Source organism: Podospora anserina, chromosome 1 (assembly GCF_000226545.1).
Source record: "Podospora anserina S mat+ genomic DNA chromosome 1, supercontig 2".
Classification (NCBI taxonomy): Eukaryota; Fungi; Ascomycota; class Sordariomycetes; order Sordariales; family Podosporaceae; genus Podospora; species Podospora anserina.
In genome coordinates this window covers 188,119-202,707 of record NW_001914855.1, presented here as the reverse complement: position 1 = coordinate 202,707, position 14,589 = coordinate 188,119, and the positions used below count along the sequence as shown (strand labels likewise).

Genomic DNA, 14,589 nt, shown 5'->3' with positions numbered 1-14,589 from the left:
TGGAGGAGGTATTGTTTCAAAAACTGGAAGGAGGGAGAGTCGAGGGAGGGGAAAGGACTTGTACATTCTTGGATTTGGGGAGGGAGGAAGTGGCAAGGGGGATGGATGGGTGGCGGCCACTGTGTACAGAGTTTTGGATCGTGTGTGTGTGTGTGTGTGTGTGTGTGTGTGTGTGCTCGATTTGGGAGGAGAGATTTGGGAAGAGCAACACTTACCTATTGTACAACAACTACAACAACTGCTTAGCGTTTTAGGAGCAAGGCGCATGGAGCGAGGGAGCGTTGGTTTGAGGTTATTACTTGCTACTACAAGTCAAAGAGAGAACGATTTGCTTCTTCAAGTGTTTGTCTTTTGTTTTGTTTTTGTGGGTTGTGTATATGGTAGGCTGAGGTAGGATAGTAGATAGGAAGTCTTTGAAGGGGCTTCAAATCACGATGTCGACAGTTTTGCAGTTCATCTTTTGGTCTCAATGTACAATTTTCTTTCATCAGCGAGGAGATAGTTTGTCTCCACTGCACCCTTCTGTCCTCTGATGCTTGTGTGAGACAGCCCCGGTGGGCTACTCTCTTGTTGTTGTCTGTGAGGCGCCTCCAGCCCACACAGCCGCTTCATTCCCTCCCTCAGACCATCACAGGTGAGGCTGAACGTGATAGTGGGCAAACCTTTGTGCGACCTTTCGGCGTTTCACGTGGTAATTAAGTTCGATAAACTGGGCTGCTCCTTCGATTGATAGATTGTATGAAGTGGCGGTTCTTAATCAAACTTGTTGTTCGGGGAACAAAAATAACCACCCAGACCAAGACTTTCCATGCTTTTCGGTCCTTCTTCTTCCATGCCTGTCGGGTGTAGTAGGGTGATGGAATATCGTAGCACGAACGGATTGATATGCCATCTGGCATGGCATGGGCTCATCACCACCCCGGGCTGTTATTGTTGCGTTCGAGTTTGAGGGGGTAGTATGTAGTAACTGGAAGCAAAGACGGCTGGGTACGTACCACAACCCAGATCTTTGTGCTCCCCTTGCTGTATCTATCTTGTAACTGAACTCAACAAGCCATCATCATACAACCTGTGTGACGTACTCCCACCCTTAACCACCTCTTTAACATCTTGAAAATCACCCAATTTCATCCTTCTCTGACAAGCGCCCTAAACCTCGACAGTAGTTGGTTGGTACCTCTCAAAGATAATCCCTCTTTCATCCCCACCTATTTCCGAGCGATCCCGCATAAACAATACGAGATGATCATCAAAAACAAAATTCATGTAAAAACCAAAAACACACTTCGGTGGAACCCAACGAACGACATCGACAAACTACCTAGCCGCTGAGAATATTCCCCATCACAACCGCAACATAGGTACCTCGAGGATATAACATAGGCTATAATTGACTATCATGAACCCTACAGCTGATTTGAAGCAGGTACTGACTAAACCCTCTCCTGGAGCAACCAAAAAATAAAATAAAATAAATCATCAAATTGCCTCCTCCTTTAACAAACCCAACCTCTTACAGCGCGACAAAAAGGTACCAACACCACCAACGCACCAACTAACCAGGCTTGCTCTGATCACAATTCTCCCGCAAGAAGGAAAAAGAACCAAAAAAGTCCTGCTATGCCACGCACGCTTCGTGTGTCAATCGGTATATCCCCTCCACTCTGGTTTCATCACTCCCCCTCCCAACATTCTCAGCATCATTATTTACTTCGACCCCTCCCCCGTAGCCTCCCCAGTAACCTTCAACGTCTCCTCCTGCTCCTTCATTTCCCTGACCTTGGCCATAACAACCTCACGGAAAATAGCCCCCTTGATCGCCTTGCTCAATGTGCGCTTCTCCCCCGCTGCTTGCTCACCCTCCTTTTTCTCTCCACTGCTGCCGCCACCGCCGCTGCTGCCCTCTTCGTTAGCATTCTTGCCCGACTGGAAATGACGCGTCTGGTTCGCTGCTGACGTAGCATCCTTTGGCATGTCCGAATTCTCGGGATCATCTTCCTGCATCTTGAGCGCCTCGATGCGGTTGGCCAGCTTGACCATCTCGATGCCTCTGCGCAAGCGCGCGCGAGTGAGATAAGCCCTGATCTCGGGCAGCAAGTTGTGGTCGGTGGCGTTCTCGCCGCTGAGCCAGGGGTGAGCGAGGGCTTGCTATTTGGGGGGAAAGACAAGCTGTTAGTTGACTGGGCAGAGGGGTAAAAGGGGGTCGAGGGGGAAAGTACCTCGCTAGACCACCGGTCTTCAGGCTTAGCCTTCAGCAGCTTCAGGATGAAATCCTTGGCATCATCACTGACGTCCTTCCAGTACCGGTCGTGGAAGACGACGTGGCAGGCGCTGCACTCGTCGATGAGATCCTGGAGGTTCTCGGACCGGAATGGCGAGTAACCGCACAGGAGGGTGTAGGTGATGATACCCAGGGACCACATATCCACAGGCTTGCCGTGGCCCTGCTTGAGCATGACCTCGGGGGCGGCATACCCGAAAGAGCCAGCCATGGTGGTGAGAACCTCGTCCTTGGTGCCGAGCATCTTTGCGATGCCAAAATCGGCGAGGACGAGGTCGGAATCGGCCTCTTTGGTGAGGTAGAGCAAGTTCTCGGGTTTGAGATCTGGACCCGACGTGGTTAGCCCCTTGTCGTTACCCCTTTTTTCACCGATAAGCTTACCTCTGTGAACGACATTGTTCTTGTGGAGATAGTCGACGGCGCCCAAGACCTGCTTAATGGTTTGGGAGGCGTCCTTCTCGGTGAACTTGCCCTGTTGGCAAATTCTGTCGAACAGCTCTCCACCGGTGGCAAGTTCTGTGACGATATAGTACTTGTCCTACAAGAGGACCAAAGTCAGCGATTGGATCTCTGCGCCCAAAGTCGTTGTTGTCTAGGAGGAACGCACTCTCGACTCGAACCAGTCAACGAACTTGACGATGTGAGGGTGCTTGAGACGTTGGAGCATATCCAGCTCGTCGAGGACCATGCGCTCGTTGCCCCGCACGTTCTTCTTCAGGATGATCTTGATAGCAACCCTGCCATCAGGGCCCTCGGCCTCCCTGACGATGCCATAGGTGCCCGCGCCTAAGGTGCGCCCAAAACGATATTTGGACCTGTTGAGAGGGGAGGTATCAGCGACACATGTTACTACAAAGAGCGAGGGTGGGATAGCTTTGCGCACTTCTTATCATAGCTCTCAGGTTGCCCATGCAGGCGATTGAGCATGTTCGAGACTGCGGTTCACAAATTCATATCAGCACGGGCTGTTCCTGCCGGCGCCGTGGCCGGCCGGCTAGCTGGTAAACTACATGACGTAGAACAAGGGGACACACCGAAGCTCGAGAGGACATGGCGGAACTTGGCTGAAGGTGACATGGAGGTGGTGACTTACAGCTCATGGTGCCGAGCTTTGGCAAAAAAACAAGAAGCGGAAAAGTAGGAGGAGGCTTCTGGCTCTGAAGTGGCTGCGGGCAGCACGATTCAAGTAACCTTAATTTCTGGAAGATGTCACTTGGTGTCCGAGTGCCAGTATGTCGTGTTGGCACGTCCTGAGCCCCTGGCTGTGTTTTAGTTCGCAGGAAGAGAGTGACGAGAGCGAGGAGAAGGAGGGCGGCGCGTGCGACGGTAGAGAGCGGCTGAGGGGGGAGCTGGGGAGCTGGGGAGCTGACAAGCCTTCAGGCGCTTGAGGCAGAGCGTACGGTGTGCGTCGGTACCTGAGTGTGCTTAGGTTGGTATCGGCGCGAGGAGGAGGCAGAGAGGTAGAGGCATAGAGGCAGAGCACCTAAGAGGCAGATGCAGATGCACAAGGAGTGGGCTTGGCAGCAATTGGGCTGGGAAGGTGGTGGACGAGGGGTTGCCAAGCGATGATTAGCTGCCCCGCCGGCGACTGGATACGGGGATGAAGTGGAAACGGCGTTATTGGCGGTTACTGGATGAACACCTAGGTAGGCAGTAAGAAGTAGTAGTAGTAGTAGCAGTAGTAGTAGTAGTAGTAGCACACGGCAGGATAATAAAGAGGTCGGGATGACTATGGCTATGTATTATGTATGTACCTCTTTCTACTGAGTACCCTCATGCCCAACATGCTCAGCTCGTGGGAGGTCACCAAAAGGCCCAAGACCAAAAGCGGAAAATGCCTTATTTCGTCTCCCGCGTTGGTCCTTGACTGGCCACCGCATGTGCCAGGGGATCTCCCCTTCTGCAGGCTGTGTGACCCTAGCCATCTGCCCAGCCTGGCGGGCTCTCTCTGCGGGGTGGGAGGGGAGTCAGTCAGTGGAACCGAGGGGTTGACGGGACGGGATCTGATTGAAGCCTCCTTGTTCGAGAAGGCCGATAGACCACTGCTCGGAGAGGAAAATCGGCCAGGATATTTTCTGATTTGGTGTACTCTAGAGAATCGCTAGTCCAGTCGCGGCATGGTGGTTAATCTGAGTGGTAATGTTTCGTTAGACTGAGCAAGTCTTTTCCCGAGCTGCACCGCCTCCCGCAGATGGGGCCTTCGATTTGGCTTCTCAGGTTTCCCTGTGGCTCAGCCTTGCATGGGTGCAGATTGTGCCTCTCTTGGGGACAGAATGGTGTTTCCAGTTGCCGTCGGGTAGTAATGAAGGTTCAGGGACACATCAACTGGAGCTTGAAGAGGCTTTCCGTAGGTCTTTATTCCTTTGGAAGAGGAAGAGGTTGGATTTCCCGACGGCCTTGTGGCTGACTAGTCAGTTGCTGGTGCATATGATCCCCAATATCTTGGATCTCCGGATAGTATCTCAACTGGTGGGAAGTCAACAAATCTAAAGGGCATCAGAAACCTAATACGGGGTCATTTGATTCCTTCCTATATGTTGCAGGCGAATGAGAGATTGTCCCTTACTTGGAAGCAAGGGAGGAATCTCAGCCGGTAGTAATCACCAAGTGACCCTTTCCCGGGTTCCGGTGTCTTGGTTCCTGATCTCTAAGAAATCTCAAGCTGTGTGAGTGGAGTCTATCACGTACACATATGCCGCTGTTGTGATCGAAACCTTGGCCGCTCGCCTACCTACCCGCCAGTCATCCATCCCGTGCACCTTTTTGTCTAGGAATTTAATGCCACCACTGAGAGCTTTTGAGAACACCACCAAACCTCAAGTGTTCTCTTCCTGTGTTCTTCCTCTGCATCGACCAGCTGGGGCTGGTTCTTTCCTTTTCGCTACCCCAGGGTCTTCAGGTTGCGCTGGTGCCTCGCCCCACCCCCGCGTTAAAGCTCTCGAAAAAGTACCCCGCCACCAACATCGAGCCATTGTTGGCTCTCTGCTGGGCGTCACCCCTTCTCGGCGTCACTCCTTCTCGGCGACCCTTCAGCTGACGGCTTCACCGGCGACGATTGCAAGCACGCACAGAAGTCGTCGACAAAATGGCCGGATTCGCGACTAAGCGGCTCGGCAAAGAGCTGTCGAAAGTAAGCAATCCTTTTCCTCCTGCGACTTCTTTTATCTTTTGTCAACCCCACTGACATTGTCATTGCCTTGTGCGCACATAGATCAACAGCAACTCCCTCCCTCCGGGCATTGAACTTGTGTCGGCCGATAACTTTGAAGAGTGGTTCCTGGACATCCGGGTACTCGACAACAATCCTCTTTACCTGAACGAGATCTACAGACTCAAGTTTCGTTTCAGCGCGCAGTATCCCATCGGTGAGGACGATTGCTTTCCTTTGCTTGCTGTCCAACCCCAAAAGTCGCTGACACCACATCTGCCAGAACCTCCCGAGGTGACGTTTGTGAAGCTCGCCGACCGACCAATCCCGATCCATCCCCACATTTACTCCAATGGAATCATCTGCCTTGATCTCTTGGGACAGCAAGGATGGAGTCCGGTGCAGAATGTTGAGAGTGTGTGCATGAGCCTCCAAAGTATGTTGACGGGCAACAGCAGAAACGAACGGCCCGCGGGTGACGAGGAGTTTGTGCGTGCCAACAGACTGCGCCCCAAGGATATCGACTTCTATTACGATGATAACAACGTCTGAGATGGGATGGACGGGTCTGACTTTGTCTGTTTTATATCTAGTTGGCTTTGATTGATTGGGATATGGCGTTTATTGAGGATGACTGGGATACTGGGCATTAAAGATTCTCTGATTGCATAATGAGCTGCTCTCACTCGGTCACAGCGAGCATCCGAGGTGGAGTTTGGAATTCTGCGAGCATGGTTGTCAGGCTAAAATTTCTGGGGGTTTTTCACAAGCTATTCAATGAGCTCACAGAAGCTCATCACTGATGGATCAATACTTGGTCTTGTCGAAGAATAGTCTGTGTTGAGAGGCAGACTGCCATATAAAGTGCGTAAAGAAAGCGAAAGACTTGTTCACCATAAACATCTCTTTCATATCAATTGCGAGCAGGAATTGAAGAGAAAATGATATCAACACCAGAGTGGAAGATCAACTTGTAGATCTGGAATTATATATCTGAGTATCGGTGAAGCTATCCACCGACCACCGATCAGTGTGTGACGTTGTGACCCGTGTGGAGCTTTGGAGCTCGGGCCATCGCCAAGTAATCCATCCAGGCGTCCGTTCGCTAGTCACTTGCTGCCTACTGAGGTTCGCAAGCTTCATGGACCAACTTCAACATCGCCATGACAGCTCACCACCATGGCTCCTCAACCGGAGTTTGACACAGAACAGATCAGAGACAAGGCGCGGAGGGATCTGCTTCATCTTCTCGAAGGGGTAAGACCATAACCACCTCTCTCCCTATCACGGACCACACGGTTCCCTTGCGATGTTACAGCGTGCGGTGCTGAGTTAGTTGCTGAACTGACAGGCAGCGTCACCCTAGGTTCGTGGAAAGAAGAACCTCGTCATTGAGGAGAAGCTCGCCGGCCCGCTCGGTGTGATAGTCAAGGCCTCGACTTTACGTGAATACGATGTCGACAAGATCTTCTTTCTTGAGAACAAGAACACGGATACCACCAACCGCAATGTCGTCTTCATTGCCCGCGGCGAGTCTGCCCGCAACGCTCATGCGATAGCCGGTAAGACATCCGCACCACCCTTCCCACCCTGCGACGACACCTCACCTTGAGCAAAACTGAGAGTATGCTCATGAGAGTCAACTGGGGCCACTGACAAGACAGCAGACCAGATTACTCGCCTTCAGCGAGAGGCGCAGACCCCGCTCGAATTCCATGTGTTCTGGGTGCCTCGGCGGACGTTACTTTCTGACAAGATCTTGGAGGAAGCTGGAGTCTTGGGAGACACCAATGTCACCGAACTCCCGCTCTTCTTCTTTCCCCTGGATAAAGATGTCTTGTCCCTAGAGCTTGACGATTCGTTCCGCGACCTTTATTTGGCCAAAGACCCCACGCCCGTTTTCCTGCTCGCCCGCGCCTTGATGGGCATCCAACAAAAGCATGGACTGTTTCCTCGTATTGTCGGCAAAGGCGACAATGCCAAAAGGGTTTCCGATCTTCTTTTGCGCATGAGACAAGAGTTACTCGCCGGCGAAGATGTTGGCGAGGCCGGCAAGGTTGGGCTCAGCCCCAGCACAACAACTGAAAGCATCATCATTATCGACCGAGAAGTCGATTTTGTTACACCTCTTCTCACCCAGCTCACTTACGAAGGGTTGATCGACGAACTGTTTGGCATTCAAAATAACCAAACCGATGTTGATTCGACGATAGTTGGCGCAGCACCACAGCCTGGACCTCAAGCCGGATCGACGACAGCCCCGACGGCAACAGATGGGCAGACGAGAAAGCGCAAGATACAGCTGGACGGCTCTGACAAGTTGTTTGCGCAGCTTCGCGACACCAATTTCGCCGTCGTAGGCACTCAGTTGCACAAAATAGCCCGACGACTCCAAAGCGATTTTGATAGCAGACACAGTTCAAAGACGACAGCGGAGCTTAGGGAATTCGTGCAAAAGCTACCCGGATATCAGGCAGAGCAACAGAGCTTGAAGATACACACGGGCCTTACAGAAGAAATCATGAAGTATACGCAGACTGAGCTCTTTACGAAGCTCCTTGAGGTGCAGCAGAATCTGGCAGCAGGAGCGGATCCATCTTCGCAATTTGATGCCATTGAGGAGCTCATAGCGCGGGATACACCATTGCCTCAAGTTTTGAGACTGATGTGTGTTTACTCTTGCATCTCGGGGGGTATCAAGAGCAAAGAGCTGGACCACTTTCGGCGACTTATACTTCAAGGGTATGGATATCAGCATCTGCTGACCCTCCATAACCTAGAGCGGCTCCAGATGTTTTTATCCAGGTCATCCCCTCTGGCATCCATGATTCCAATGACAGGCTCTGCGGGTGCGACTGGAAATAAAACCAACTACACATATCTCCGCAAGCAGCTCCGGCTCATTGTGGACGAGGTCAACGAAGAAGACCCCAACGATATTGCCTACGTCTATAGCGGCTACGCCCCTTTATCGGTTCGCCTTGTCCAATGCATTCTCCAGAAACAATATCTACTTTCCCTCACAAGAGGGAACGGGGTGACGAGTGCGGCTGGACCGGCTGGAAGTGGAGCACAGGGATGGCGTGGATTCGACGACGCTGTCAAGCATGCTCGAGGCCAGACGTTCGACGAGGTCCAAAAGGGCGAGGACAAGGCTGTCAAAGCCAGGGCGTTGTTATCGGGAGGTGGTGAACAAAAGACGGTCTTTGTGGTGTTCGTGGGCGGCATCAGTTTCACTGAGATTGCCGCACTGCGGTTTATTGCAAAGCAGGAAGAAGGCAAGTCGGACCATATACCCGACACGTAGAAGTCATGGCTAACTGATGGTACTACACAGCGCGGCGAAAGATGGTTATCTGCACGACTTCGATTATTAGCGGGAACAGGATGATGGATGCGGCAATTGAGAAGGAGTCGTTTGAGAAGAGAAACCCACAAGCCTCGGCTGCGGCGACGGCTTCTTCTCCGGCCGCTGCTGCTAGATGAGATGATATACCCTAGGTATGATGTTTAAATATAACAACCTGTCGTCCCATGCGTGAAGTTGGTGGCTGGCAGCAGCAGAGCTTAGGCCGGGCACTGCACCCTGGAAAATAGACTGTTTGCTCCGTCGAAGCAGGTAAGTGAACTGCTGACCGAGGCAAACAAAGGCAAACGGTGACTCGAGATATCCCTGTGAGAATTCAAAGAGATAGCCAAACTCTACCAACAAGAATGGGCTGATGGCTTGATATCGGGCGGGTGAGGTGAGTTGGTGTGTTTTGGGGGGATATGGGTGCGGAGAGGCGCTCACGTGATAGCGCCGGGCAGGCCTGGAATGGACTTGGATTACAGTGACTGCACGGTTCGGCTCAGCTGTGCTGTGGAGATGAATCTGCGCTACTGTCTCCCTCTTTCAGACTCTTGCCGTTCTGCGAGGTAGACGGCAAATCACGGCCTCAATGCCATTCTCTTATTACCAAACCCTCTCATCCGTAACTCACTAGCCTCACTCTCGAACCTCGAGCCACTTTTCCCCGGTCCGTACGGTGCGCGGCCGCCGATATGTTCTCTCGAGGTAATACCACGCCCCAGCTCCCTGGACATTTTTGCTTTTGAGGTGTCTTGTCTTGGTTTCTATTCCAATCAGATATCAGATCAATGATACGCCAGCGCAGATAATCATCGATTCACCACCAGAGACCCATTTGCTGACCTTGTCAAGCAGATATACGGTTCCTTTTCGTCTTATAGCTACAACCACATCTCGACTGCCAATCAAGCTGAATTTTCGGAGCCTGTGGCACCATCCCCCTGTCTGTGTATGGCATGAGGTGGAAGCGGAGTTGTCAGTCACCACCAGCGACCTGACCACCATCCGATCCGATATATCTGTCTATCCACGACCATCAACCTCACATCCCGCAAGCCGATTAGACCACCAGTTTCGCTAGGATGGGGCCCCCTTCCCGCCCCCGATCTAGAGATTCTAGCGGTGCTGGGAAACGACCTGTAAGAGGTTCTAGTCCGAATATTGATTCACGACGTTCAAACCGCATACCGGCCAGCTCGAGTTTTGCCAAGCCATCATCATCACCTGCCGGCGGCACATCTTTGAATACCCCTGACCGGAGGATGAAAGTCAAGGAGTCTTCGAGTCCATCTGAGGATATCGCTGCCGAGATAGTGGTCTGGACGGGAGACACTATGGATGTGGATGTGCCCGAGTCACCCACATCGGCGCCGCCGGAGATGTTAGACATTGCTGATGTGGCAGCTGAGGACATGAAGATGTAAGCGTCTCGATTCGACCTGTTCTTCAGCCCAATCAACCTGTCATTTTCAGATTGAGTGTCACGTGCTGACTATGGAACAAGGGAACCTGGCGTGTCGCCATCATCGTCCCCCCTCTCTCAACCTGCGTCGTCTCCCTCGATGCAGCCTGAATCTCTTCCCACTGAAGTGCCACCGCCGCTCTCCCTAGATGTTCCATCGGCTCCTCAACTTGAACCAACCACCCCTCTCCAACATGATCCTCCGCCACCCACCCCCCCATTATCACCTCCGGCACCGGCATCTGCAGTAGTAATATCCCAAACTGTGGAGAATGATGTTGCTCCAAAGGCGGAAGGCTCATCATCATCAGTATCTCTAGCATCGGAACACTCCGACTTATCACCCGCCCTATCCTCGGTGTCTAGTAAAGCCACCACTCCAGTTGATAACGAAAGTTCCAAGGAGGGCATGGCACCTCCTGCTGCCCAACCCGCCAGTCAAATAAAAGACAAGCCGAGGCGGAGATATGACGTGCGGCCAAAGGTCTCTATCCCGCCTGATCTTCCGCTCTACGAATACGCCACACAGTGCATTTCCGGGGCCGAAGCGTCGAGACTAAACCCTTATGCCCTTCATCCAGAGGAGTACTCGATGCTTCGTGATCATATCAGCCATACACAAGTGACGACGTATCTGAATATCCGTAACGGAATCCTGAGACTTTGGGTCAGAAATCCACAGATCGCTGTCACACGTGACGAGGCTGTTGGCTGTGCCAAAGACTCGAGGTGGTTTGACGTTGCCAGCCTCAGCTTTGACTGGCTCGTCCGTCGCGGATATATCAACTTTGGGTGTGTTGAAATCCGGTCGTCACGTAAGCCAGTGCCCGAAGGCCCATCTACTCGGAGGAAACAAAAGACGATTGTCGTCATCGGCGCGGGGATGTCCGGGCTTGGCTGCGCAAGACAGCTGGAAGGCCTGTTCAAGCAGTACTCGAGGAAGTTTCGCGAGATGGGTGAGGAGCCTGCACGGGTTGTCGTCCTGGAAGGGAGAAGCCGTGTTGGCGGGAGAGTGTATTCCCGTGCTTTCACCACAAAACCAAAACAGGTCCCACCTCATTTTGACGGCAAGAGATATACCGCAGAGATGGGAGGCATGATTATCACGGGCTTTGATAGGGGCAATCCCATCAACATCCTTCTCAGAGGCCAGCTGGGCCTTGACTATCACAAGCTGAACCCCGACATGACCATTTTCGATTCGAACGGCAAGCCTGTCGATTTTGTACGGGACCAGATGGTGGAGAAGCTCTACAACGACTGTCTTGAGCGGGTCAGCGAGTACAAGTTTCAGCAGCCGACGTCGAAACTGATCGAGGGCAACCGCGACTTGATAGACGAGGGGAGGGATAGTTCGGCGGAAACGCACAGGACGATTCGGCAAGCTGAAGAGGCGGCTGCTGCGCAACCGTATGCGGCGCCTGTGTCGGAACAAAACATGGCGCCGCAGGTTCACCTGGTACCCGTATCGTCGGATCGCGCCACTGGGAAGGTTCACACCGAACCAGGAACCCCAGGGGCTCAGAAAGCGGCGCATAGGGTGAGGGATATCGGTTGGCCGCTCAAGCATGGCGTCAGCGACGATGCTGATCTCGAGATTGATTCTCTTACCAAAGAACCCAATGCCACGCTCGGCAGCGTCATCGACAAGATCATTCCGCAATACAGAGATCTGGTAGACTTCACGGCGCAGGATTTCAGGCTCATGAACTGGCACGTTGCCAATCTTGAGTACAGCAATGCCACCAACTACAACCAGATGAGCCTTCGGGGGTGGGACATTGACGCGGGAAACGAGTGGGAAGGGGCCCATACGATGGTTGTTGGGGGGTATCAGAGCGTGCCTAGAGGTCTTGCGATGCTTCCTACGCCATTGAACCTGAAGCAAAAGTCGCCAGTCCAAAAGATTACATACAGTCCTGACAACACGGGTAAAGCCACTGTTGAGTGTGAAGATGGTTACAAGGTGGAGGCGGACTACGTTGTCAACACTATCCCGCTCGGTGTGCTCAAGCACGGTAACGTGCAGTTTGACCCGCCGCTGCCGTCTTGGAAGGCCGACGCCATCAGCCGCCTAGGTTTTGGCGTGCTGAACAAGGTCATTCTTGTGTACAGAGAGGCGTTCTGGAACGAGAACCGCGACATTTTTGGTGTCTTGCGGATGCCATCCAGCCGGCATAGTCTGGAACAGAAGGATTACTCCTCTCAGCGAGGTCGCTTCTTTCAGTGGTTCAACATCTCCAAGCCGAGCGGGCTGCCTGTTTTGCTCGCGCTCATGGCTGGCGACGCTGGGTATGACACGGAGCAGAGCTGCAACGACGACCTTGTGGCGGAAGCGACAGAGGTTCTTCGCAGTGTTTACGGTTCTAGGGTACCCAAACAACCTGTCGAGGCGGTCGTGACCCGGTGGGCGTCTGACAAGTTTGCCCGCGGGAGTTACTCATCGGCGGGGCCAAACATGGAGGCGGATGACTATGACACCATGGCGAGGCCGATTGGGAATTTGTATTTTGCGGGCGAGCACACCAGCGGGACGCACCCTGCCACTGTTCACGGTGCTTATCTGTCGGGACTCCGCGCGGCGTCGGAAGTGCTGGATGCCATGCTCGGGCCGATTGAGATTCCTACCCCGCTCATTGTCCCCAAGGACCACTCGTCCCTTAAGCGCAAAGCGTCGGGGGGTAATCAGAAGGACGGCTCCCTTGAGGCTCGGCTGAGGCAGTACGAGATTGACATGTGGGATCACATTGTCTCGCTGATTGACAGGCGGCCTGCGATGCCGGCCAAGCCGGCGAGCAACGCGTACATCTTTTTCAGCAAGTCCAACTACGACAGGGCGAGGAGGAAGCTGGAGGAGGGGAGGCGGCCGGGCAAGGGGAAGCCCTCTGCTAACGAGGTGAGGGTGATGAGCGCAAAGATGTGGAAGGAGACGACCGAGGAGGAGAAGAGGCCGTTTGTGGAGATGGTGGAGGAGCAGAAGAGGGCGTATGCGGAAAGGATGGAGGAGTGGAAGAAATTGGGGGAGGAGTGGGATGGGAAGGCTACCGAGTTGAGGTTGAAGTATGAGAGGGAGCATCCGGTTCCGAAGGCGGAGGAGGTTGGGGAGAATAATAAGAGGAGGAAGGCGGCGGCGGGCGTGGAGAGCTATGCTGAGGAGGAGGAGGAGGTGGAGGAGGAGGAGGAGGATGAGGGGGAGGGAGAGGATGTGGTTATGGAGAGGTAGGGGGAAGCAGTGAAGAAGCGGTGACTATCCTCATCTGATGGCGTTTTGCTTTTTTCATTTGGTGTTGGTGTTTTTTGGAGGCGTTGGTGTTGAGGGAAGGGGGTTTAAAAGGGTTGGGTGGACATTTGATTTTTGTGTCTCTACATTTTTTGTCTTTGCTGTCCTGTTTGAGGTGCTTCTCTGTTGTTGGTGGTGGTGGCGCTGGTGAGTGGGCGTAGTAGGATTGACTTTGTGCAGTAGATGTACTAGGGAACAAACTGGAACGTACATATACTGTAGCTTTTGGGTCGGGAATAAGAGTACTAGCGTAATTTGACCGATACTTGAAGACATAATAGTGTGTTGTACATGTGGTAAAACTATTAGCAAACTGGAATTGATTTTACTGGGATTGAGGGTGGTCTTGTGACCTTGGGATGCGAACGGCGGTGTTGCGAGAGACAACTGGCATGTGTCGTGGCTAGGATAGGCAAGTGGCTAGTTGTGAGTGATTAGATAAAGGGGCAAGGGCGGATACCGCCGGGAAAACGGCGGGGTTTACCTATCTTCAGGGGTTGTACAGGCGGTGGGTTTATAAACATCGTCGTCATAGTTGGAGGAAGGTGGTGTGTGAGACCCGACAAGAAGGTTTCCTTTGCTGAGGTTGACGTTGACTTTGACTGTGCCGTTTTCTTTGGTTTTTATTATTTTTTGATCGAAGTTTGTTTTTCATCACCACCACCACCACCAAACACCACCAAACACCACCAACTCACTTCACTTCCGCAATGGCAACCCAAACCACCATCCCACCCCCAATCCTCTCCGCCACCTCCCCGGCCGACATCGCCTCCACATGCGAGACGTTTGCCCTCTCCAGGGAGGAGTTTGACAACCTCCACCGCTCAGCAAAAGAAGCCAAAAGCCATTCCTACTCCCCCTACTCCAAATTCCGCGTCGGCAAGTTCCTTCCCTCCCCCCTCCCATTCCCCCTTGACAAACCCCCCCCCCCCCCCCCCGCAGGAGCCTCCCTCTTTACAAGAACCATTCATCACCTTTTCAAGGGGCAAAAATTATAAAATCCATACTAACCCGAAGCGGATCCGATACAAAACTATCGCCCCTCTCAAACCCCTCTATAAAC

The 14,589-nt window shown here is 52.9% G+C and overlaps 5 protein-coding genes across 5 annotated transcripts in view; 4 read left to right on the top strand and 1 right to left on the bottom strand.

Annotated features, from left to right (window-relative positions):
- Positions 1-1,707: 1,707 nt before the first annotated feature.
- On the bottom strand, positions 1,708-3,358 carry PODANS_1_9410 (uncharacterized protein; the record flags this gene model as incomplete). The annotated part of the gene is made up of 6 exons (XM_001908567.1): positions 1,708-2,148; positions 2,220-2,605; positions 2,663-2,819; positions 2,889-3,096; positions 3,165-3,216; positions 3,316-3,358. 6 exons carry the CDS (start codon positions 3,356-3,358, stop codon positions 1,708-1,710), a joined length of 1,287 nt encoding a protein of 428 aa, XP_001908602.1.
- A 2,134-nt stretch (positions 3,359-5,492) lies between these two features.
- On the top strand, positions 5,493-5,981 carry PODANS_1_9400 (uncharacterized protein; the record flags this gene model as incomplete). The annotated part of the gene is made up of 2 exons (XM_001908566.1): positions 5,493-5,646; positions 5,713-5,981. Coding segments are annotated over 2 exons (423 nt in total), but the record flags the coding sequence as incomplete, so codon positions are not given.
- A 627-nt stretch (positions 5,982-6,608) lies between these two features.
- Positions 6,609-8,915, top strand: PODANS_1_9390 (uncharacterized protein; the record flags this gene model as incomplete). Its single annotated transcript, XM_001908565.1, has 4 exons — positions 6,609-6,686; positions 6,796-6,991; positions 7,097-8,705; positions 8,765-8,915. 4 exons carry the CDS (start codon positions 6,609-6,611, stop codon positions 8,913-8,915), a joined length of 2,034 nt encoding a protein of 677 aa, XP_001908600.1.
- Positions 8,916-10,043: 1,128 nt separating this feature from the next.
- PODANS_1_9380 (uncharacterized protein) lies at positions 10,044-13,466 on the top strand (the record flags this gene model as incomplete). Its single annotated transcript, XM_001908564.1, has 2 exons — positions 10,044-10,118; positions 10,350-13,466. 2 exons carry the CDS (start codon positions 10,044-10,046, stop codon positions 13,464-13,466), a joined length of 3,192 nt encoding a protein of 1,063 aa, XP_001908599.1.
- Positions 13,467-14,233: 767 nt separating this feature from the next.
- PODANS_1_9370 (uncharacterized protein) overlaps positions 14,234-14,589 on the top strand; it is a gene marked incomplete at both ends in the record, with an annotated part of 822 nt that continues 466 nt past the window's right edge. Inside the window, one exon of the mRNA XM_001908563.1 lies at positions 14,234-14,404. Coding sequence (XP_001908598.1) covers positions 14,234-14,404 — 171 coding nt within the window. The remainder of the gene's footprint in view (positions 14,405-14,589) is intronic.